At 36.6% G+C, this 23505-nt stretch overlaps 1 protein-coding gene and 1 pseudogene across 7 annotated transcripts in view; one reads left to right on the top strand and one right to left on the bottom strand.

The window, feature by feature from the left end:
* GOLGA4 (golgin A4) overlaps window positions 1-23505 on the top strand; it is a 123931-nt gene that overhangs the window by 63787 nt on the left and 36639 nt on the right. For all 7 annotated transcript variants that reach the window (XM_072793389.1, XM_072793388.1, XM_072793394.1 and 4 more), the window contains 4 exons: window positions 9872-10050; window positions 12933-13061; window positions 16687-16842; window positions 18537-22777. In XM_072793389.1, the coding sequence (XP_072649490.1) occupies window positions 9872-10050; window positions 12933-13061; window positions 16687-16842; window positions 18537-22777 (4705 nt within the window). The remainder of the gene's footprint in view (window positions 1-9871; window positions 10051-12932; window positions 13062-16686; window positions 16843-18536; window positions 22778-23505) is intronic.
* LOC140614272 (ADP-ribosylation factor-like protein 2 pseudogene) lies at window positions 15282-16239 on the bottom strand (annotated as a pseudogene).

Here is a 23505-nt window from a genome sequence, read left to right as displayed (position 1 = left end):
GAAATGAAGTGGTAAATCAGACCTACAAGCAAAGGCAGAAATCTGAGCATGAGGGACCAAGCGAGAGAGCTCTAGCCACCTTGGGTGGGATGGATCTAGGAAGAGAGAAAGAGCAGAATCTGCAGAATTTGGTATCTGATTAATATGCAGGGGCAGAAGAACAGTAGAAATCTGAGATGACTCCAAGGTTTTGAGCTTCAGAGACTGAATGAATAGTGAGAAGTCAGAGTAGGAAATGTAAGTGGGGAAGTTGAAGAATGGAGTGAAGTGATGAATTTGCTTAGATACTTTGAATATTGTCAGTCATGAGTTTTCCAGATGAAAATGGTTTACTGTAATTTGGAAAAGAAACTAGAGGTTTTTTTAGAAGTCAGTAACCTAAGGTTGAAGCCTGTGATTAAATCCACAGGAGAGAAGATTAAGTTTTACAGTGGTAGCAGCCTCACTGCTACTACTAGTACCTATGAGCATGCACATGCCACTGCTGCCACTACTACCAACAGCCGTTTAGTTTTTTTTAATGCAAGGTTCTGTTATAAATACTTTACTTGTATTTACGTGTGTGTTTACTTGTATTTAATCCTCTCAGTTTCTTTGAAATAGGTACTGTTACTACAAATAGGAAAACCTAAGAACGTGAAGAAAGTTAAGTAGCTTATCTGCATTCATACACAGAGAGTAAGTGTATAGTAAGTGAATCTAGTTTGTGCTCTTAACCATAGAGATCTTGAGACTGGGAGAGAGAAATAATGAGGGGAAAAAAAGTTACCCAAGAAGTCATAGGAATTGTGGATAGTTATGCTTTGAGAGGAATAAACAGGCATTTCCAGAAATGGAAAAGGTAGGTTGAAGACTTTACAAAAGGTCTTTGACTCTGGTGAGTATTTGATTCCCAGGATGCAGTTTGAAAATTTTAGAAACCAGATTATAAAGTTTAAGATGGACAGTGGATTTGGATGAGAGAGCTAGTTGGTTGACACCAAATAAGCTCATAAAATCTCTTTGTGGTTTTATTAATAGGTGATATTAATTAGCTAATGAATTTGTTCCCATAAACCCAAGAAAATTTCCCTTCAGAGAGCATTAATTGACAGCAACTCTCAGAATATAATCTCTGAGGAATTAATTGAAGCAGTTTGAGGCGTGTGAGACATTGTTAGACAGGTTTGCTCTGAAACCTTTTCAATAGAAAACCTAATGCATGGTCTCAGCTCCTCATATCAAGCCTTCCCGTTTTTAGGGCTGTTTTTGTTGACTAATGTAGTCAGGCAAAAGAAAATAATATTGGTTAGAGGATTAAGTTTTCTTTTAAAATTGGAATGTATTTTATGAGGAGGTAGAAATCCATGACCTAGTGTCAAGTCGAAAGACAAAATACACAGTTAATTCACATGTAGGGTAAATGTTTCCCAGGCTGCTGTTCTAGTTAGTTCATTAGATAGTACACCCTTCCTTCTCTGGCTTCTCCAAAACATGGTTGTATTTTCTCTTTAAATGGCATTTTCATAAAACTGTATTTTTGTCAATATTTCATAGCCTGTAGGTTGGGAAATTTTTGTTAGTACCATAAAAATATCAAAAATTAAATACTTAAAAGAGAATTATGATTTAGTTATTTAATAAAAGCATTAACTTTGGAAAGTCTTTGGATCACAGAGTTGTAAGGGCTTTTATAGATTTTTTAAAAATTATATTTGTAGTCCTAACTATTGGACTATAACAGGAAGTTACAATAGACTCATTCTACATTGAAGATACTGCCTTTTAAATTTATAATGAAAACTAGTCTTGTACAACAACTGTATTTCATCTAATGATCTTTGATGAGTCTGAATAGACCTGTTGAAATATAAAATGGCATTTAGTTCAAATAGAAAGTGCATTTGCCAATTGACAGAAAAATTCCAATTTAGTGCTAAAAGTAGGGAAAAGTCTTTGTAAAGGAAGTAGAGTTTCCATAGTCTATAAACATAATCTGGCTCTTATAGAATTCTGTTCCTCTATGAAATATCTGTCTTTCTCTTTCTTGAATTTAAAATTCAAAGGCTAAACATGTAAGAGCTGGCCATGGGAAAGAAGCATTAACAGCATTAACATCATTAAAGCTTGTAGTTGTTAAAGATTTTTAAAAGTAAATTTGTCTACATAAAACAATTATGAAAAAATATAAACCCTCCTAATTCATTTTCAACTGTAAATAATAAATATATTTAGTAATTCTTGATATGTGGCTATCAGTAGACAAGTAACTTATTTTTTTTGGATCACCTATTTTGGAGGTAAAAATCAGCTCAAGTATATTTCCCAATACTTTTCTTAGAAAATAGTCTGTTGCACTGGTTTTCTAAATGAAACCAGTTTCATTTCAATGTTCTCATAGTTTTTCTAAATGAGCTGTGATGCCTCCCATATGTTGGAGGACAAAGAAATCTGAATGTCTCTGATTTTAAAAAGAGCAATTCTGCCCTAAAAGACCTAAACTATGTGAATATGGTGACATGCCTACTTTATAATATATGCTGTATCAACTTATAGTACTTATTTTACTCTCTAAGGAACTGTTGAGCATGGTTTTTGAAGTATGACAGTATAGCACTCTTGTTTTGTTAAAATTATTTATTTTAGTGGATAAAGAAAATGAAAACCAAATATATTTGTTAGAAGCATTTTACTATTATTGTTAATAATAATCCTTTCTAGGTATGACTTAAGAACAGATGGTCACATCTTCAAGTAACCAGATTTTAAACTTAGAGAAGTCTGGTGATTCAGCTTTAGTGCATAATGCTATATTTTAGCTGCTGGGTATTATTACTAATTGTCTAGAATATTATCTTTTCAATGCAACACCAATGCAGGATGTTAATGCTGCTAAATTTTGCCATAGGTTTTGGCTGTTCTGTGTGTGTGCCTGTGTATGTTTTAAGTGGAGTAGGAGGTGGAGGTAGCTGGCTAGGTTTTAATACAATGTATTACAAAAACATTGGAACATAGAGAAAATGAAAGCACACTACTGTTGTTTCAGTACACTTCCATTTAGTCTTTCCTCCAATCCTTATTTTTATATTACTGTAATCATATTGTACATACAATTTTGTGTGCTCCTTTTTTCATATTTAGCATTTTACATATTGCTAAAGCACTAACATTTTAATGGCTGTGTCTGAATGCATGTGCATCACTTAACCATTTTCCTCTTGATCATCATCTAGATTATATTTTTGTTATTATGAACAATACTGTACCGACTCTGATGCAGCTTATTCCATCTTTGAATTTTTTCTCAGGATAAATTCTTACATAGACTTCTAGTCTTTTTTGTAAGTTACTTTTAGGTATTTAAACATAGCCATTACAAAAAACCCACACTATAGTGTTAAGTCCCCCGTCTCCCATTAAAATGTTCTTGCCTACAATTTATGCAAAGTAACAAAATATTCTGTTTGGATTAGGAAAGTTTCCAAAGTGCTTTCCAGAGTATCTTTTGTAAACCCTGATTCCCTTTCATTTACCCCGTCTTTGCCTAAGTCATGTGTTTTGTATGATTTGGCTGCATTGAAAAACTTAGATTAACTCATAACATACTTTGCTTTTTATTGCCATGTTGTGTTTGTGCAGGAAATAAGTTTTTTATTCATTTGTATAGTATAGGCCTGATATATCAAAGACATTCAGTGGAATATATTTATTTGATATTTGGAGGGCCCTCTTAAATAGAGTTATGTATTTAAGTAATATGTAAGATTTATGCATATTTATATAATAAAAACCACATGTATTTAAGTGCCTTGTTAAAAGTTGCTGATAATTTATGTAACAGAGTTTTCTTGGAGTCTTAAGTCTCACAAAACATCTTATTTTTGTGCATCCACACATGCCAATAAGTGAATCATGGTGCCTTTCCCAAGCCTTGTATGAACAGGACTGGGGTAAGGGCTATTTTTTTTCTTATCATGGGTACTTAGATAAAGCTTTATGAAGAAAATTCCATGTTTCTCAGGCAAAAAAGTAAGAATCAAAGTAGAACTTAAGTCTATCATGTTAGATAAGTAATATGTACATATTTTGGCACTAAATGTATACCTGGTGGAAAATTTCATTATTTTAAATGGAATTAGGTTTTCATTCATTATAGGTGATTTATTTAATAGCCATTTATTTGTGGGTACTTGATATGTTTCTATAGTAGTCGCTGCATCTTTATGTTTACATAGTCACTGTCATCCTGCACTTATGTCCCTGTTACTGGAAAGCATCAGGAACATATTTCTTTGCTAAGGAATCATATTTTCTTTTTTTCTTTCTGTTCTTATTTGAGTATAGTTAACACACAATATTACATTAGTTTCAGGTTTATGACATAACGATTGGACAAGACTATACATTATGCTGTGCTCTCCACAAGTGTAGCTCTCATCTGCCACCACACAGTGTTGTTACAGTACAGTACTATCAGAATCATATTTTCAATTTAATTAAATTTACTTAGCTTTAGCCTTATATATTTTTTTAAAGATTTAATTTATTCATGAGAGAGAGAGAGAGGCACAGACACAGGCGGAGGGAGAAGCAGGCTCCATTCAGTGCAGGGAGCCTGATGTGGGACTCGATCCTGGGTCTCCAGGACCACACCATGGGCCGAAGGCGGCGCTAAATCACTGAGCCACCTGGGCTGCCCTAGCCTCATATTTTTCAAGATTAGCCTGATATTTTCAATGTATTTAATAGATAAATTTGCATGGATAATGTAAGGAGAACATGAAAATTTGGATAGATCCATAAAAAAATTTTAAAAGCCAGAGTGCAATCTGTAGGGTGAATCTTGTTATGTATTTTAAAAAGTGGTTTAAAAAGTAGGTTTCCATTGCAAATGTGATATTAAATTTCTGAAGGCTCCAATTTATTTTGTTATTATATTTTCTTAAAGGTTTTATTTATTTATTCATGAGAGAAACAGAGAGAGAGAGAGAGAGAGAGAGAGAGAGAGAGGGGCAGAGACACAGGAAGAGGGAGAAGCAGGCTCCATGCAGGAAGCCTGACGTGGGACTCGATCCTGGGTCTCCAGAATCATGCCCCGGGCTGAAGGCGGCACTAAACCACTGAGCCACCTGGGCTGCCCAAGCTCCAATTTGTATATAAGTATTGCACTATCTAGTTTGTGCCACTGGGTAGTAGTATTATCTTCATTTTTGTAAACTCTAGACAAGTGGTTTTCAAACTTTTTCATCTCAGGGACCTCTTTACAACTGTTAAAACTTACTGAGGAATCCAAAGAGCTTTCATTTATGTGGGTTATAATTAGTGATATTTACTGTATTAGAAATTAAGAAATAAAAAATTTTTTGGTTCAATTAAAAATAACAATTATAAACCTGCTGCATATTAATCTAAATACTTTTATAAAAATTACCTATATTTTTCAAAATAAAATTTGGTGTAAAGTGTGGCCTTGTTTTACATTTTTGCTTTGTTTGGCATAATAGAAGATAGTGGATTTTCATACCTATTTCTGTATTCAGTCTGTTGTGATATGTTATTTTCGTTGAAATATATGAGGAAAATCTGCCTTTACACAGATATGCAGATATGTATTTGCAAAACAGGGACCATATAGGACCCTAGGATCTTTGGACCACACTTTGAAAACTGCTGTTCTAGACTTTTGCTTTTATTCATAAAAGAGCCTTAATGATGGGTGAGAATTCTAATAGACAAAATTCATTTTGTTGCTTTTTCTGTTAATTTGCATTTCATTCATTTTGTAGTATTACTTGTGTTTTTTGCTTTTTTTTTTTAAGTTTAATAACATGCATTTTAGTTTTTTTGCTGTAATAAAGACACAGGCACTGGCTTACTTATTCATTCTTGATGTTATTAATCAGCTTCTGAGGATTACCAGTTAATCTGCAGGTTGGCAACCCTTCTGCACTTCTGTATCTATGTTTATTCCCTGCAGAGGGAGTAAAAATGGGTCTTATTATCTTTATAATAAAGTGTCCTCTGGGATAGTAAAACAAAACAGTAGTGCTCCCTGGATCTCAGAATTCTGGCATTTGTTATTGCTAGTTGGTAAGGATGTTGAGGATGAGGAGAGGCAAAGATAGTGAAGAGGCAAAGCAAATGACACATTTTTTTTCTAGTTTTACCTAAGGTTTACTCCCCATTGCCTTTAATTACTTAAGCTGCCTTTCTGTGACAAATAGTTTTCATGTCACCCTGCGCCTCCCTTATGCTTGGCAGATGGTAAACATCCAATAAATGTTTAATGAATGCATGGTTGGATTATTGAGCTATAGATTGCCAACCTTTCCCATTTAATTCTTCTAGTGAGCATTTTTTTTTCTAGTGAGCATTTATCCATATTTATAATCCCCATGGATGTGAGTGAACCTTACCTGAAGTAGAAAGCAAGGAGCTAGAAAAAAAAAAAAAAAAGGTCTTCCCTGCATTTTACTTTTGACAGAGGACCATTCTTAAAGTTTGTTAAATTTTTGCCTAGAAATGTTTTCAGAGTTTTTATTTTTTAAATAAAAGTGCCTGAGATACATTGAATTTTGCTTTGGAAGAACACAATGTGTTCTTGCAACATTTGGCAGCAGTTTGTGCTTAGCCTTCCCGTTGTGTGCTGTGACTGTGGTTTTCCTGCGCTCTCTTGCATGTTGGCAGAGGATTTGTCAGCTGTGGCTGATGCACGCTTTCTTTCTCCCCACTCACTTATCCTTTGTTGGTAATTGGAAGATAAATTACGTGGACATGCACAACATACTTCTTTAGTACTCACATTAAAATCCTAGAATAGTTTCATTTTGGAAAGAGTGGGAAATTCATCTTTAGAACATTATAAGGTATGGACACAACTTTTCTGTATCTCTGATGGTTGTAAAATCAGAGGGTGAGACATTTCTGGATAGTAAGTAAACTCTCAGTATATTCTCCTTTAACATTGAAATGGGACCCATTGTTGAAGGCAGAGTTCCTAGAGGAAGTGGCTTCTTTTGTTCTACAGTGTAGAATCCAGCATGAGTTTGAAGTATGTTTTCTGTATGTCAGTATATGTAATGTGTTTTAATGCCACCCTCCTTTTGGATACTTAATATTTCCTTGAAGCAGGGTGGAGGTGGAAAGCCATTGCATTTTTCTGTGTCTTTCAGAGGTATAACATGCTATATTTTGATGAGAGTTAGAAGCCATTAGTAATTAATTGCTTCAGAAATTCTGGTTTAGATACATTATTGCCCAACTAAACTGGATCATTGTCAGCATTCTTAGAATTTTAAAAAATGACACAAGGTAAAGAGTGTTTCTTAAATATAATTTTAAAGTTCTGACATCAAGTTAATATATTCAGGTTGGTTTATCATCAAGTTGGATGCCTCACTTCTTGCACTTGAATGAGAACATTGAATTACAAGATTTCAAAGATTTCTTTCTAGGTATAAAATTATATGGTTCTCTGACATGATAGCAGAATGTGGGAGAGACGATTAAATTTAGATAAAAAGAACTGTGGAACCAGATGTATCCTACTTTAATCATTGTATGATGGATAATCAGGTGACTTAGGAAAATGTCGTCAGTGGACTAAACAATAAAATTAGAGTATAATATAGGAGAATATTCTAAAATTTACTGAGTGTGGTTAGAAAACTTAGTTATTGGAAAATTATTTCTGAATAGGAATTTGTAACAGAGATTTCTGTAAAGTGCTTAGAAGTCCTAAGATACAATTTGACATACTTGAATATATGTTACTATAGTAACAGTAATGAAAAGATAATGGTGACATCCAACCATTAAACAATATTGTTATTCCTCTTCCCATTTTTCTATTTCCCAGATTTAAACTTTCAACACAAACTGAGCAGTAAGCACTTTATTATGGAATTTCTCTCTCATAATTGATAATGTGACTTATTTCTAAGAAATTAGGAAACCAATTTTTAAGAAATTAGTAGCAAGAGATATTTCTTTATGCTTGATACTAAAATGTATAGTAAAAGTATCTGAATAAAACAAAAACAAAAAAATCTTTTCTTTAAATATTTTATTTTCCAACATACGTCTGAGAATCTTGGTTTTGCAGGCAAATATTAGTGAAGTTAGATTAGGAATCTTTAAAAATGATTTCAGCTGATAAATATTCCTTTTGTAATTTAGACCTATTTGAGCATCAGTTTTATCTTTTGAACATATAAAACGAGTAGATTGGACAGATATTTTTTTTTATATCAAGGATACATGGCTGATAAAGAAGTTTTTTTTTTTAATGTTGAGCAGAGTAAGTTGTGTTTCCTATTTGTTATCAGAATTCAGCCTTTCGTCTTTTTCTGTACTGATGCAACTTATCATTAAGAAAATGCTATAGAACAGGTATTTGTCTTCAGTTATAAAATTCCTGCCCAAACCACCATTTATTTATTTATTTATTTATTTATTTATTTATTTATTTATTTATTTATTTTTAGATGAATGGCTAATTTTTTTTTAACATTTTTATTTATTTATGATAGTCACACAGAGAGAAAGAGAGAGAGGCAGAGACACAGGCAGAGGGAGAAGCAGGCTCCACGCACCAGGAGCCCGATGTGGGATTCGATCCCGGGTCTCCAGGATCGCGCCCTGGGCCAAAGGCAGGCGCCAAACCGCTGCGCCACCCAGGGATCCCCAAACCACCATTTATTAAGCCAAGTTGTGGTTGGTAAAAAGTCTTCTTTTTGAGATGCCATAGGTTGAAGTTGTACATTTCTTATACCACTGAGGGCAAAAAATAGTACATATTCATGAATGAACTATCTCTCCTCTGGACATATGTTTCTTGATAGGATTAAAAACCCATCTTGAAAATTTATGTTGTATTAATGGTCTATCTCTATGGTAAAGGGAAGTCTGGTATCTTCTGTGAGGTCTAAAGAAAATAATGTAGGATAATAAAACCAGTAGGATTTTGACAGCATATTGCTATACCAGTAGAGAGAGAGTATGTACAATGTACACATGCACACACAGAGATGCTTATACACATAGATACATATACACATATGCAGTTTTTGGTGCTGAGTTCCAGCTGTTGTACCCATCCTGTATGATTTTGTTGGAAGCTGGGTGAGCTATTTGGTCTTCTTAAAAATCATACTACTGTACCCTAGATGATTATTTTTGTAGGGCCTGAATTCCTCTATCACACAAGAACTCCTTGCTGGTTATGCCTTTCTATATATTGTTGAATCAGATAAAGATTTCTTTCTACTAAACAGCTCTAGTTTGAAACTTACGCAAATAGTAGATTTCATTTCAGAATACATTGTTTAATATGTGATTCAACTAGTGAATGGTAAAACAAACCCCAGAAAACTCTGTTCTTTTATTTATTGTATGATTAAGAGGTTTTTAAAAATAGAATTAGTCAAAGAATAATTTTTCTATTCTTAAAAATGTTCTAGTGAGAATGTAATGCTATTACCTAATTATTGATAATAATAGGTAAAATGTCTATAGCAAACAAAAAAGCAATTGAAATTCTATAACACAGAAGTCTTCATTTCTTGGAATTTGCAATCCATAAAGACATTTGTTGGTAGAAGGAGTGGGGAGCCATTAGTAATTTAATTTTTTCCCAAATTCCTGAGTTTAAGTTCATACAGGCAGTCTTAAGATCTGGATCCAGAATTCAGTGACAGATTGGTTTCAGTAACTGGACATTTTGTGGCTTTGTTGAATGGCTCAGAAATATCTCTTGGCTTAAAACAAAAATGACAATTTTAACCTGTCTTGCTACTGCTGCTCTTATTAGTTCCCATAAATCAAATGTAAAACACATTAGCTGAATGATAATATTTCTTGAGATACTTGTTTCCTCTTGTTTTCATTATAGCTTTTGAGGAACTTGAAAAAGCCTTGAGTACAGCCCAAAAAACAGAAGAATCGCGGAGAAAAATGAAGGTAGAGATGGATGAACAAATAAAAGCTATTGAAAAAACAAGAGAGGAGGAACGCACCAGTCTTCAACGGGAATTAAGTCAGATGAAACAGGAGGTTGTTGATGTGACAAATGTAAGAATAATTTTAGATTACAACAGGCTACAGCAATATGGAAACATAAGTTGTATGCTTTTCCTACAATTTTTTATTGTAAAGAAGAGTTAATTTACATTTTAGGCCTTGACCATTTCATGAGTTCAGGATATAGGGAAAAAAATCACTTTGATAGAGAAAATAATTTTTATCTTTTTGGATGTACTTCCCAGAGATAGTCTCTGCAAATAATTTCTCTTTTATGTTGTATAATCCTCTCTTAAAATTTTTTAGCACAAAAGATAGCATGTTATATATACTGCTCTGTATCTTGCTTTTCCACTTAATATATTCCTTATCATTGACAATTGGTAATGATGCTGCATTTGTTTTTGTTTTTTTTTTTCCTCTTATGCCACATCTGTTTTAAAGACTGTTCAGGATTTCACTATATGAGTGTTTCATAATTTAATCAATCTACTACTGATGGATATTTAGGGTTTTCATTTTTAGCTATTGCAGATGGTGAATATACTTATCATATTTGCTCACCTGTATATTTTTTTTAGGATAGATTCCTAGAAGTGGAATATTAGGCAAAATTATGTCTATTTTTAATGATTGTATAGTTGCTATAAGCTCTATGGAGGACATTTTATACTCTCACAAGCAGTGTGTTACTTCACAAAGATGGTGTTACCTAATTTTTTTTAATCTTTTCAAACTTACCAGTTAAAAAAAATGACATTTGTAGTTCTTTTTGTTTGTTTGTTTGTTTGTTTGTTTTAAAGATTTATGTATTTATTTGAGAGCAAGCGAGCAAGCAGGGGAGGAGCAGAGAGAGAGGGACTAGCAGACTCCACGCTGAGCGTGGAGCCTGATGGGGGCTTGATTCCATGACCCTGAGATCAAGACCTGAGCTGAAATCAAGAGACAGACACTTAACTGACTGAGCCACCCAGGTGCCCCAACATTGTAGTTTTAATGTGCTTATCTTTTTACCAATATGATAAACATATTTTTCCATGTTTAGAAGGAATTGGCAGTTTTTCTCTTTGAGTTGCTTTGTCAGATCTTTAACTCATTTTCCTATTGGACTGTTGGTCTTATTGATTTGTAGAAGTTTTACATTTATAGTAGGAATTAGTTCTTTGGATATATAGTTCACTTATCCAAATAATCTCTCTCTCTCCCTTTTTTTTTTTTTTTTTTTTTTTTGAGAAAAAGAGAGCTCATGCACAAGTAGGCAGGGGCAGAGGGAGAGGGAGAGAATCTTAAGCAGGATCCACACCCAGCATAGAGCCCGAGGTGATCTCATGACCTTGAGATCATGATTTGAGCTGAAAATAAGAGTCTGACACTTAACCAACTGAGCCACCCAGGTGTCTCTGTCTATTTTCAGTTGACTTTGTTTATTATTTGTTTTTGCTTTGGGATCAGTTTATTTTGGAAGAGGGCATGCAGAGATTTTTTTCTTTTCCTTAAATGCTATCTGGATTTTTGTTCTGATTTAAAAATTCAGTCTCACTGAGATCATTTTAAAATTCTCTGTTTCTTATGGCCCTTGTATGCTTTCATTTTTTATTATTAAATCTTTCATCCAACTAGAATTTATTTGGTGTTAGGAATGAGGTAGGGATCCAACTTTAATTTTTTTCCAGATGACTACAAAGTAGTCTTCAAATTATTTATTTAATAATCCATGTTTTCTCTTCTGATATGACACAGTATCTTTATTTTATACTAAATTATTGAGCTATATATGGGTCTCTTTTTTGAATTCTCTGTGCTGTTCCAGTGCTTTGCCTGACCATGTGCCAGTATTACACTGTTAGAGTTACTCTGTTTATAATATGTTCTATTATTTGGTAGCCTCTCCTTATTACTCTTAGTTTTCAGAAGAGTACTGGTTATTCATGCATGTTTATTTTGTTCAGTGAACCCTTCCACCCCCATTCTATTGGCAGTTTATTCAGTTGTATTAAATTTATAGATTTATTTAGGGAGATTTGACATTTTTATAAGATTAAGTCTTCCTATCCAAGAAAGAACAAGGCCAATACTTTTTAATAAATAGTATGTGCATGGAAAGCTAGATGTAATTAGATTGTTTCAGCCAGGGCAGTGTGACCATAATGGAGTTCCCTCTTTGAGAAATGTTTTTTTCAAAGGTCTTGTTTATTTATTTGACAGAGTGAGAGAGCAGAAAAACACAAGTGGGTGGGGGCGGGGGGGTAGCCAGCAGAGGAAGAGGGGGAAGCAGGCTCCCTGCCAAGCAGATAGCCTGATGTGGGGCTCTATCCCAAGACGCCAGGATCATAACCTGAGCCCAAGGCAGCCACTTAACTGACTGAGCCACCCAGACACCCCTGAGAACATCTTTATTCCCCATCCCATACTTCCCTGTTGTGATTGGTGTGGAATATCCCTGCAAGATGTGGAAATGCACCAACCTTTTAAGACTTACTACTGCAGCAGCAGCTGCCATCCTTGTCTTAAATGAGCAATACTTCAGTTACCTGGGTGGCTCAGTTGGTTAAGTGTCACTTTTGATTTCGGCTCAGGTCATGATCTCAGGGTCATGAGCTCAAACTTTGCATTGGGCATGGAGCCTGCTTAAGATTCTCCCCCTGTCCCTCCACCCCTCCCTCACACCATTCATGCACATACTCACTTAATCTCTCTCTAAAAAATAAAAACATAAAAAAATAAATTAGCAATGCTTGATTGGCTTTTCTTTTAACTATTGAGACTCTGGTGACTTTTGATTTATGTGGGAAATATGTTTTGATTTTTCCTCTTACACAGTTGGCTGATGATCAAATCATAATAAAGTATTATTTAATTGTAGAGTTACATATTTTATTATTATTATACATATTTTAAAGTGTTTCACTTTAACTATTTGGCTGACTTTTCAGAAATCCTCAGAACAAATTGCTAAACTACAGAAGCTTCATGAAGAGGAGCTGGCCAGCAAAGAGCAGGAATTGACTAAGAAGTTTCAGGCCCAAGAAAGGCAATTTCAGGAGCAAATGAAAATAGCTCTTGTAAGTACCTGTTTTGTTTTTGTTATAGGTAAATTTGCAGGTTTATATAAAGTTGTTATCCCCTTACTCCTACCTTTCAGCTTGAGGTCAGACTACTAGCAGCCTTGGACTTTGAGTGTGCAGAGAGGATAGGATGTAGGCAGGAAAGAGGGCTTTCAGAGCTTGTTAACTTGGTGTTGTGTGAAAATAACAGGCTTTCATTAACCAGTTTATTTGTATGTCATCCCTCTTACCTTGGCAGAGGCTATGATTATGGAGAAGTAAAGAGGAAGATAAGCTAATTAAAGCCATGAACCAGTGACTGCATAATTCAGGAAGAATGTCTAGAAACTCACTAGACTGACTATACCAGAGTTCAGGGCTCAGAAAGTGTTTTCTGAAATGCATTTTAAAGAAGAAGAAATAATGAAAATGACCAACTAGTTTTCATTTTAAGTAGAATAATTTCATTATTATGAAATTATATAAGATATATATATATAAGATATATAAGATATATATATAAGATATATAAGATATTTTAAAAAATAAAGTAAAATAAACAACTGACTGGATGAACCAAAATAATATCCAGAAAAGCAAAGGTGAGATTTTGGGGCATAGTATAATTTGAAAGTTTAAAACAAGAAAGTTATTTTTTTCAAATTGTGAAAACCTTTCATATAGGTTACCACAGAAGTAGTAGTGCTAAAAATGTAGTTTGATTGTTTTTTATATTAAATTATTATCTGTAAGATAGTGTGTATAATTTTGACAAACTTTGAGTGCAAAACGATGAGAAATAGTATGTGTAATTTTAATCTTTTTTGTTATTTATTTATTTTAGAGAGAGAGAGAAAGAGAGAGAGCAAGCACCGAGTGGGGTGGGGACAGAGGGAGAGGGAGAGAATCTCAAGCAGACTTCATGCTGAGCTTGGTGCCTGATGCAGGGCTTAGTCTTACGACCCTGAGATCATTACCTGAGCTGAAATTGAGTTGGACACTTAACCTACTGAGCCACCCAAGTCTCCCTATTAATTTATTTTATTTTTTTCAAGTGTACTCTATCCCCAGCATGGGGCTCAAACTCATGGGACCCTCAAGATCAGGAGTCACATGCTCTATTGACTGAGCCAGCCAGGCACTCCAGCCTAGAAAGGATTTAATGTAGTTTATAAGAATGCTTAAAACTATAATAGGATGGCATAAGGGCATAAAGATTAAGGAACAAAGCAGGACATAAGTGAAGCAGGGAATTGTTCCAAAAAATTCTCGTCATAAAGATCTGTGTGTTTTCACGCTGGAGTAATTGGCTTTGGGGACAGTGAGACTTGAACATTGGCTTTGTTAAAACTGTGTTCTAGAACTGATATACTCAAATATATTCTGAGTAGAGGGAGCAGGATACAGATACACATGAGACACCCACACATGTGCACTTGCCACTTTGTGCCCCCCTTTCTACCTAGCTCCTCAAAAAAGTTAGCTTTGTGTTGATGGTCAAAGTTCAACAGACTATTAAAAGGTCCTCTTTTATTTTTATGGGCACAGAAAGATGTATTTAAAATGTAGTTTACATTAGATAATATAGTATGTCTACGGTGATGTTTTAAAATTGATTAGAAATTAGTATTTTTGGGCAGCCCGGGTGGCTCAGCGGTTTAGCACTGCCTTCAGCCCAGGGCCTGATGCTGGAGACCCAGGATCAAGACCCACATCGGGCTCCCTGCATGGAGCCTGCTTCTCCCTCTGCTTGTGTCTCTGCCTCTCTCTCTCTTTCTATTTCTCTCTCTCTCTCTTTCTCTCTCAGTGTGTATCTCATGAATAAATAAATAAAATCTTTAAAAAAAAAGAAATTAATATTTTCTAATCAGTCTGCTTATCATATGGCAGAGTGCCTTTCCTTAAAGCAATATGCTTCACCAGAGTGTGTAGTGAATTGAAAATATTGTAGCTGGCAATACGAACTCAATGCAGTAAGTATGGATAAGTATCCTTAATTGGAGTCCAAAGCCACTAAATGTTGAAAGTGCTCTCTAGAGCTTCTCTTTTCATGACAGTAAATACTTCTCATATGGATGTTGATACATGATCAGGACAATTGAAGAAGCAGCTTTCTGGGATTGAGGGGATGGTAAAAGAGCCCAGGTCATCTGTAAAGAGTTATATAGGCTTTTATAGATAAAAAATATGAATATACTTTATAGATATTTCCTTGATCTAATCCATATAGTCACATTATTTGTCTTTTTTTTTTTTTTTTTTTTTGAGGGCAAGAAAGGATTTATTCTCAGAGCTGAGCAAAGGATGAGGCCCACAGCCTTGGTAGCAGCAGAGGCAGCTCCACCCCCCCACCCCCCCCAGGCCCAGCCCTCTCCTCTTGGCATGGCAGCTGCAGGTGGGCTGGGTCAGGAACCAGGGTGACAGCCAGGGCAGCAGCCCTCCAGCCACGGGAGCCAGCTGGCCACAGAGCAGCAGTGGGCAGCACTAGCAGCAGCAGCAGCAGGTTACAGAGTGGGGTGGGGGGTGTTTGTCAGGCTGGCTGACTCCCGTACCCCCATGGATGGTGCTTGATGAGGGTGGGGGTAGGGGGCTGGACTGCAAGGTGGGGTGGGGGGCATCTGGAGTGGTTCAGTCGGCCGTGAAGATGCGGCTGGAAATGTCATCCAGGAGCCAGTCAATGCCAGGCAGGAGGTTCTCCCCAGTGATGGCACTACAGCCCTGGATATACCAATGGTGGCTGTGGATGGAGTCCAGCTCCAGGGCCTCACGGATGGCATTAGAGGACAGTGCTCCAGGCAGGTCTTGTTTGTTGGCAAAGATGAGGAGGGTTGCTCCAGCCAGGTGCTCCTCCACCAACAAGCTCTGGAGCTCCCACTGGCAGTCCTGCATGCGCTGGCGGTTGGCGCTGTCCACCACCCAGATGAGGCCATTGGTGCTCTCAAAGTAGTTCCGCCAGTAGGACCGCAAGGACTTCTGGCCTCCCACATCCCAGATGTTCACCTTGAATCCTCGATGTTCCAGGGTCTTAATGTTGAAGCCTAGCATCGGGGAGATGGTGTCAGTGTCTTCCCCGTTGAACTTCTTGAGGATGGTTGTTTTGCCAGCATTGTCTAGGCCGAGCGTGAGCAGTCGCAGCTCCCGCTCTTTCTGTTTCATCTTCTTCAGAATGGTCAGAAGCCCCATGGTCCCTGTAGCCCCCTCCATTATTTGTCTTTCTATGTAGGGTTCCCTAACGAGATATTTCTCACAAATTATATAAACTTAAAGTCTAGTTTCTTGGCTTAGAGTTGAAATAATCAAACTCTGGAGTGGAGAGAAGTAGCAGTGACAATTTTGGGAGCCTTCACATTAAGCGTGTTTTGCAAAACATTTTAAGTAGTGGAAAAATAGCAGATGTAGTGGGGTTACTAGAACAAAATTTTTCTTATCAGTAGTAATTGTGGCAAATATTGGCTAGATCACACTGGAAAAGCCACAGTGCTTTGTTTCTGCACACTAGAGCCTGGGAAGAGAGAAATGATGATACTGCCTACCTCATAGAGCTGGTGTGCAGATCAAATGAAAGACCTGATTCCTGTGGAAGTACTTTGAGAATGCTGAAGATTTATGTGGGTCTAAGGTGGTATTTTTTTTTTTGGCACAGGAAAAAAGTCAATCAGAATATTTGAAGATCACCCAAGAAAAAGAACAGCAAGAATCTTTGGCCCTGGAAGAGTTAGAGTTGCAGAAGAAAGCAATCCTCATGGAGAGTGAAAATAAACTTCGGGACCTTCAGCAAGAAGCAGAGACTTACAGAACTGTAAGTTTAAATAATATTCAGGTTCCAGAGTTGTGGAATTATTTGTACAGAAACTATTGTTATCTTTCCAATCAATATAAAGTTGTCAAGAAGCTTTTGTTTTACTGGGTTAGATTTACATACATGCACTTCATTTTTAGATAATAAGAGCTTTTTCTGTGAGTGGTTTTAGTGTTTGCTACATGATGCTGCTGACTCTGCCTTTAGCTGGCTGTGTTTCTTTTTTTTTTTTTTGCTGGAGGTGTTTCTATTGCCATTCACTATCTTTGCATTTGGGCTTTGCATCCCCACTCCATTGTTTACTTGCCCTTGATCTGTAGGAAATGGCCTCGCTTTGTAGGCAGCATTTGCCCTGGCTTCATCTCATGCCATGGACATGATTCATTCTCTGTTTCTATCACAATGTAGGCACCCCAATGCCCTGCTTTTAACATAAAGTTTCCCCCAATTTTCCCATGTTAATAACATATTCTATAGTGAACAAATTTATATATATGTCTCAGGGTACACATTTTTAGGCCCTCCCCTCAGCAGTATATGAAATGTATGACCTGTTTTGAATAAATTGACTGATGTTATTTAGACTTTTTGCTTTGGTTTAAACAGTGAAAGAATCACACTTTTTCCCCATAATTCTAAACCGTACTTTATTTTCCCATTGCCGACATTTATGTAATGTGGCATGATGGAGGGGAATGGATACTCAGGAGGTCTAGATTTTTCCATTTGCTAGCTTTGTAAATTAATTTTTTTTAAGTGGGGGTTGGGGGATGGTGATACCTATTCTTTTTTTTTTTTTTAAAGATTATTTCTTTATCCATCCATCCATTTATTTATTTATTTGACACACACAGAGAGAGAGAGAGAGAGAGAGAGAGAGGCAGAAACACAGGCAGAGGGAGAAGCAGGCTCCACACAGGGAGCCCGACATGGGACTCGATCCCGGGTCTCTAGGATCAGGCCCTGTGCTGAAGGCGGCACTAAACTTCTGAGCCACCCAGGCTGCCCTGTAAATTAATTATACCTTAATTTGTTCACCTTCATATGGAGAAATTGGTTTTGGTAATTCCTTAGGACCTTTTCAGTTTTGATGTTGCATGCCTCTGCCTTACTTAGCTCTTTTTGCTTTAGAGTCAAGATTGACTTTTTCATGAGCTAACAGTAATCTTTGCTAAAATTTGTGTAAGTAGCTTCTTTTTGCAAAAGATATCTCCTAAATAATCATTTTGCAGTGGAAAACCCAGATATATTATTTACCTTCCAAAATTAAATTATGAAGGTAATAGAATATATTCTAGGCCTTAAAAAACACACAGAAAAAAAATAACCATCTTACTATCCATAGTTACTATTATCTACTTTACGATGTATTTCTTTTTAACTATCCATTCAGAATATTCTTGAAAACATGGGTGACTGAAATAGTTAAAGTATAGGTAGAAAGAATCTGAAATTTTAAGTTGTGTTAAAATAGAATCTTTTCTTTGTTATGTGATTCCTTTAGGAATTGAGCACAGATTGTGCTTTCTAGTGTTTGGCATGATATAATGCCTTATTTTTCTAAGTTTTAATCTTTAAACAGGTGTAGTTATTATAGGTGTAGTCATATATATCATTACATGTGTTGTCATATATATCATTGCTAATAAACAAATCTGTACTTTAGTAAAAAATACATCTGTTTTTATTAACAGAGAATTCTTGAATTGGAAAGTTCTTTGGAAAAAAGCTTGCAAGAAAGCAAAAATCAATCTGAGGATTTAATTATTCATTTGGAAGCTGAAAAAAATAAGCACAATAAAGAAATTACAATCATGGTTGAAAAACACAAAACAGAATTAGAAAGCTTGCAGCATCAGCAGGATACCCTTTGGACTGAAAAACTCCAAGTCTTAACGCAACAGCATCAGACTGAAATGGAAAGACTTAGAGAAAAGCATGAACAAGAAAAAGAAACATTGTTGAAAGACAAAGAGAGTGTCTTCCAGGCCCACATAGAAGAGATGAATGAAAAGACTTTAGAAAAGCTTGATGTGAAGCAAACAGAACTGGAATCATTGTCTTCTGAACTGTCAGAGGTACTAAAGGCCCGGGACAAGCTAGAAGAGGAGCTTTCTGTACTAAAGAATCAAGCAGATAAAGTAAAACAGGAGCTAGAGGCCAAGCTAGATGAACAGAAAAGCCATCACCAGCAGCAAGTTGACAGTATCATTAAAGAACAAGAGCTGTCCATCCAGAGAACTGAAGAGGCACTAAAAGATGAAATTAATCACCTTGGGCTTCTTCTGAAGGAAAAGGACAAGCATTTGAAAGAGTATCAGGTACGTGTGGAAAACTTAGAGGCAGATATTAGAAGGTCTGAAGAGGAACTCCAGCAGGCATCTGCTAAGTTGGCTCTCTTTGAGTCACAGCAGAGTACTACACATGAGCAGGCCAAAGCATCAGAGGAGCACTTGGCACAATTGCAGCAGAAGTTGTTGGACTTGGAAGCAGAAAGAATTCTTCTTACTAAACAGGTAGCTGAAGTTGAAATGCAAAAGAAAGATGTTTGTACTGAGTTAGACACTCAAAAAATCCAGTTGCAGGATTTAATGCAGCAACTTGAAAGACAGAAAAATGAAATGGAGGAAAAACTACAGTCTTTAACCCAATGTTATGAGTCCCAGCTTAAAGATACTAGCACAGAACAGGCACAGACAAAACAGAGTTTGATAGAAAAGGAAAATGTAATTTTACAAATGAGAGAAGGACAGAGCAAAGAAATTGAAACACTTAGACAAAAATTATCAGCCAAGGAGGACAGTTTTAGTGTTTTACATGAGGAATACGAAACCAAATTTAAAAATCAAGAAAAAAAGATGGAAAAAATTAAGCAGAAAGCAAAAGAGATGCAAGAAACGTTAAAGAAGAAATTACTGGATCAGGAAGCCAAACTTAAAAAAGAGCTTGAAAATACGGTTCTAGAGCTTAGTCAGAAAGAAAAACAGTTCAATGCCCAAATTTTGGAAATGGCACAAGCTAACTCTGCTGGAATCAGTGATGCAGTATCAAGACTGGAAACAAACCAAAAGGAGCAAATAGAAAGTCTCACTGAGGTACATAGACGAGAACTCAGTGATGTTGTATCAGTCTGGGAAAAGAAACTTAATCAGCAAGCTGAAGAACTTCAGGAAAAACATGAAATCCAATTACAGGAAAAAGAGCAAGAGGTAGCAGAACTAAAGCAAAAGATCTTCCAATCAGGGTGTGAAAAAGAAGAGATGAACAAGGAACTAGCCTGGCTGAAAGCAGAAGGCATTAAGCAGGACACAGTAGTAAAGGAATTACAGGAACAATTACACCAGAAGTCTGCTCATATGAATTCTCTCTCACAAAATGAAATGAAACTAAAAGCACAACTTGAAAAGCTGGAGGTTGACTTGAATCATTCTCTGAAGGAAAATACTTCTCTTCAGGAGCATATAGTTGAACTGGAAATGCTAGCAGAAAAAGACAAGCTGAAGGTTTCTGAGTTGACTGACAAGTTGAAAACCACAGATGAGGAATTCCAGAGTTTGAGATCTTCACATGAAAGAAGTGAGAAAAGCCTAGAAGACAAAAGCTTGGAATTCAAAAAACTATCTGAGGAATTAGTAGTTCAGCTGGATATTTACTCTAAGAAAACTGAAGCCTTGTTACAAGCTAAAACAAATGAGCTAATCAACACGAGTAGTAGTAAAATTAATGCCATTCTCTCTAGGATTTCCCACTGTCAGCACCACACAACAAAAGTTAAGGAAGCACTAGTGATTAAAACTTGCAAAGCTTCTGAATTAGAAGCACAGCTTAGACAGCTAACAGAAGAGCAGAATGCACTAAATAGTTCTTTTCGGCAGGCTACCCATCAATTAGAAGAAAAAGAAAATCAAATTAAGAGCATGAAGGCTGACATTGAAGGTCTGGTCATGGAAAAAGAAGCCTTACAGAAGGAAGGAGGCAACCAGCAACAGGCTGCCTCTGAAAAAGAGTCTTGTATCACACAGTTGAAGAAAGAGTTATCAGAGAACATCAACGTTGTCACACTGATGAAAGAAGAGCTTAAAGAAAAGAAATCTGAGATCAGCAGTCTTAGTAAGCGGCTAACTGATTTGAATACTCAGCTTCAGAACAGTATCAGCCTGACTGAGAAGGAAGCAGCCATCTCATCACTAAGTAAGCGATATGATGAACAACAACAGGAATTGCTGGGTCAGGTGCAAGATTTATCTTTGAAAGTTGAAACTCTGAATAAAGAGAAGACCTCTGCTCTTGAACAGGTAGATCACTTGTCCAACAAATTCTCAGAGTGGAAGAAGAAAGCACAGTCAAAATTTCTGCAGTATCAAAGTACTATTAAAGAATTGCAGATGCAGCTTGAGTTAAAAACAAAGGAAGCCAGTGAAAAGGATGAACAGATACAGGTATTGAAGGAGGACCTTGATCAGCAGAATGAGAGGTTGGTATGTTTAAAGGGTGAGATGGAAGATAAGAAGAGCAAGCTGGAGAAAAAAGAGTGTAACTTAGAGACTGAGTTAAAAACGCAAACAGCAAGAATTGCGGAATTAGAAGAGCATCTTACTCAGAAAACAACTGAAATTAAGTCTTTAAGTGAAGTTCTTAACAGTTACAATCAACAGAAGGATACAGAACAGAAGGAGATGCGTCAGAAACTTCAGCACATTCAAGAATTAGGAGACGAAAAGGACTGCAGGGTTAAAGAAGCCGAAGAAAAAGTCTCAAGACTTGAAAAGCAAGTGTCATCCATGAAATCTGAGCTTGAAACCAAGAAGAAAGAATTGGACCATGCGAATTCAAGTATGAAGGGCAAAGAAGAGGAGTTTAAGGCACTGGAAGATAGACTTGAGTTAGAAAGTGCTGCAAAATTAGCAGAACTGAAGAAAAAAGCTGAACAAAAAATTGTTGCCATCAAGAAGCAGTTGTTATCTCAAATGGAAGAGAAAGAACAGCAATATAAAAAAGACACAGAAGGTCACTTGGGTGAGCTAAATACAAAATTGCAGGAGAAAGAAAGAGAAATTCAGGTGTTGGAAGAAAAACTTAAATCAGTGGAAGGTCTACCACAGTCAGAAGCATCAGTTGTACCCACATCAGTAAAATACATGGTAGCCTGTGCTGAGCAAGGAATAGATCCCGAAAGCTCTGTGCAGAAAGCATATGAAGAAAATATCAGTACTTTACAAAGAAGTCTAATGGAAAAAGAAAAGCTGTTGCAGAGGCTAGAGCAGGAAAAAGAAGAGATGATATCTTCTCATTCTGAAATGCAGTGCAGATACCAGGAACTCTTAATAAAGATAGAGCACACCGAAGCTAAGCAGCATGAAGATCAAGTTATGATAAATTGTCTTCAAGAAGAACTTGAAGAAAAAGGCAAGAAATATTCCTTGGTAGCATCCCAGCATGTGGAAGAAGAAGGAGGTAAAAATACCATAGGAACAAAGCAAAACTTGGAAAATGTGGTTGATGATGTCCAGAAAACTCTCCACGAGAAGGAACTAACTTGTCAGATCTTGGAGCAAAAGATAAAGGAGCTAGATTCCTGCCTAGTAAGAGAAAGGGAAGGGCATAGAGTTGAAATGGAAGAGTTGACCTCAAAATTTGACAGATTACAGGCTTTACAACGACAGATGGATGAAAAAAATAAACCCATAGAAGCTTTGGAAGAAAGTGCTGAAGAAAAGTCCAAATCACATGTAGTCCAACCCATATTGCCTGGTAACATGGAGGTCCAGCACAATGACCTGGAATTTAAATTAGCAGGGGCAGAGCAGGAGAAGCAGAAGCTGGGCAAGGAGATTGTTAAGTTGCAGAAAGATCTTCGAATGTTGCGGAAGGAGCATCAGCAAGAATTGGATATCATGAAGAAAGAATATGAACAAGAAATGGAAGAGAAAATCAAGTAAGTTTTCCAGCATGAATATTTATTTATTGAGTGAGTGAGTGAGTGAGTGAGTGCAGGGAGAAGGGAGAGGCAGAGGAGAAGGAAAGAGTGAATTTTAAGCTGCACATCGAGTCCAGTGTGGAGCTCGATCTCATGACCCTGAGGTCATGATCTGAGCTGAAATCAAGAGTTGGACACTTGTGATGCCTGGGTTGCTCAGTTGGTTAAGCATCTGACTCTTGATTTTAGCTCAGGTCATGATTCAGGGTGGTGGGATCGAGCTCCATGTTGGGCCCTCTGCTCAGCACAGAGTCTGCTTTTCCCCCCACCTCTTCACCCCCGCTTATGCTCACTTTCTCGCTCTCAAATAAATAAATAAAATCTTTATTTTTTAAAAAGATTTTATTTACTTATTCATGAGAGACACACACACACACACAGAGAGAGAGAGAGAGAGGCAGAGACACAGGCAGAGGGAGAACCAGGCTCCATGCAGGGAGCCCGACATGAGACTCGATCCCGGATCTCCAGGATCATGCCCCGAGCCAAAGGCAGGCGCCAAACCGCTGAGCCACCCAGGGATCCCCTAAATAAAATCTTTAAAAGCAAAGAGTCGGACACTTAACCAACTGAAGTCTCCCGGCATGAGTATTTTTAAGACAGTCCTTTTTAATTAAGTCTTTTTATTATGCCTAATGCACCTAAATTTCACCTACCCAAACTATGAAACATAAGTCAAGTACATT

This window comes from Canis lupus, chromosome 22 (assembly GCF_048164855.1).
Source record: "Canis lupus baileyi chromosome 22, mCanLup2.hap1, whole genome shotgun sequence".
Lineage (NCBI taxonomy): Eukaryota > Metazoa > Chordata > Mammalia > Carnivora > Canidae > Canis > Canis lupus.
The sequence above is the reverse complement of the archived record's forward strand: the minus strand, read 5'-3'. Positions and strand labels throughout refer to the sequence as shown.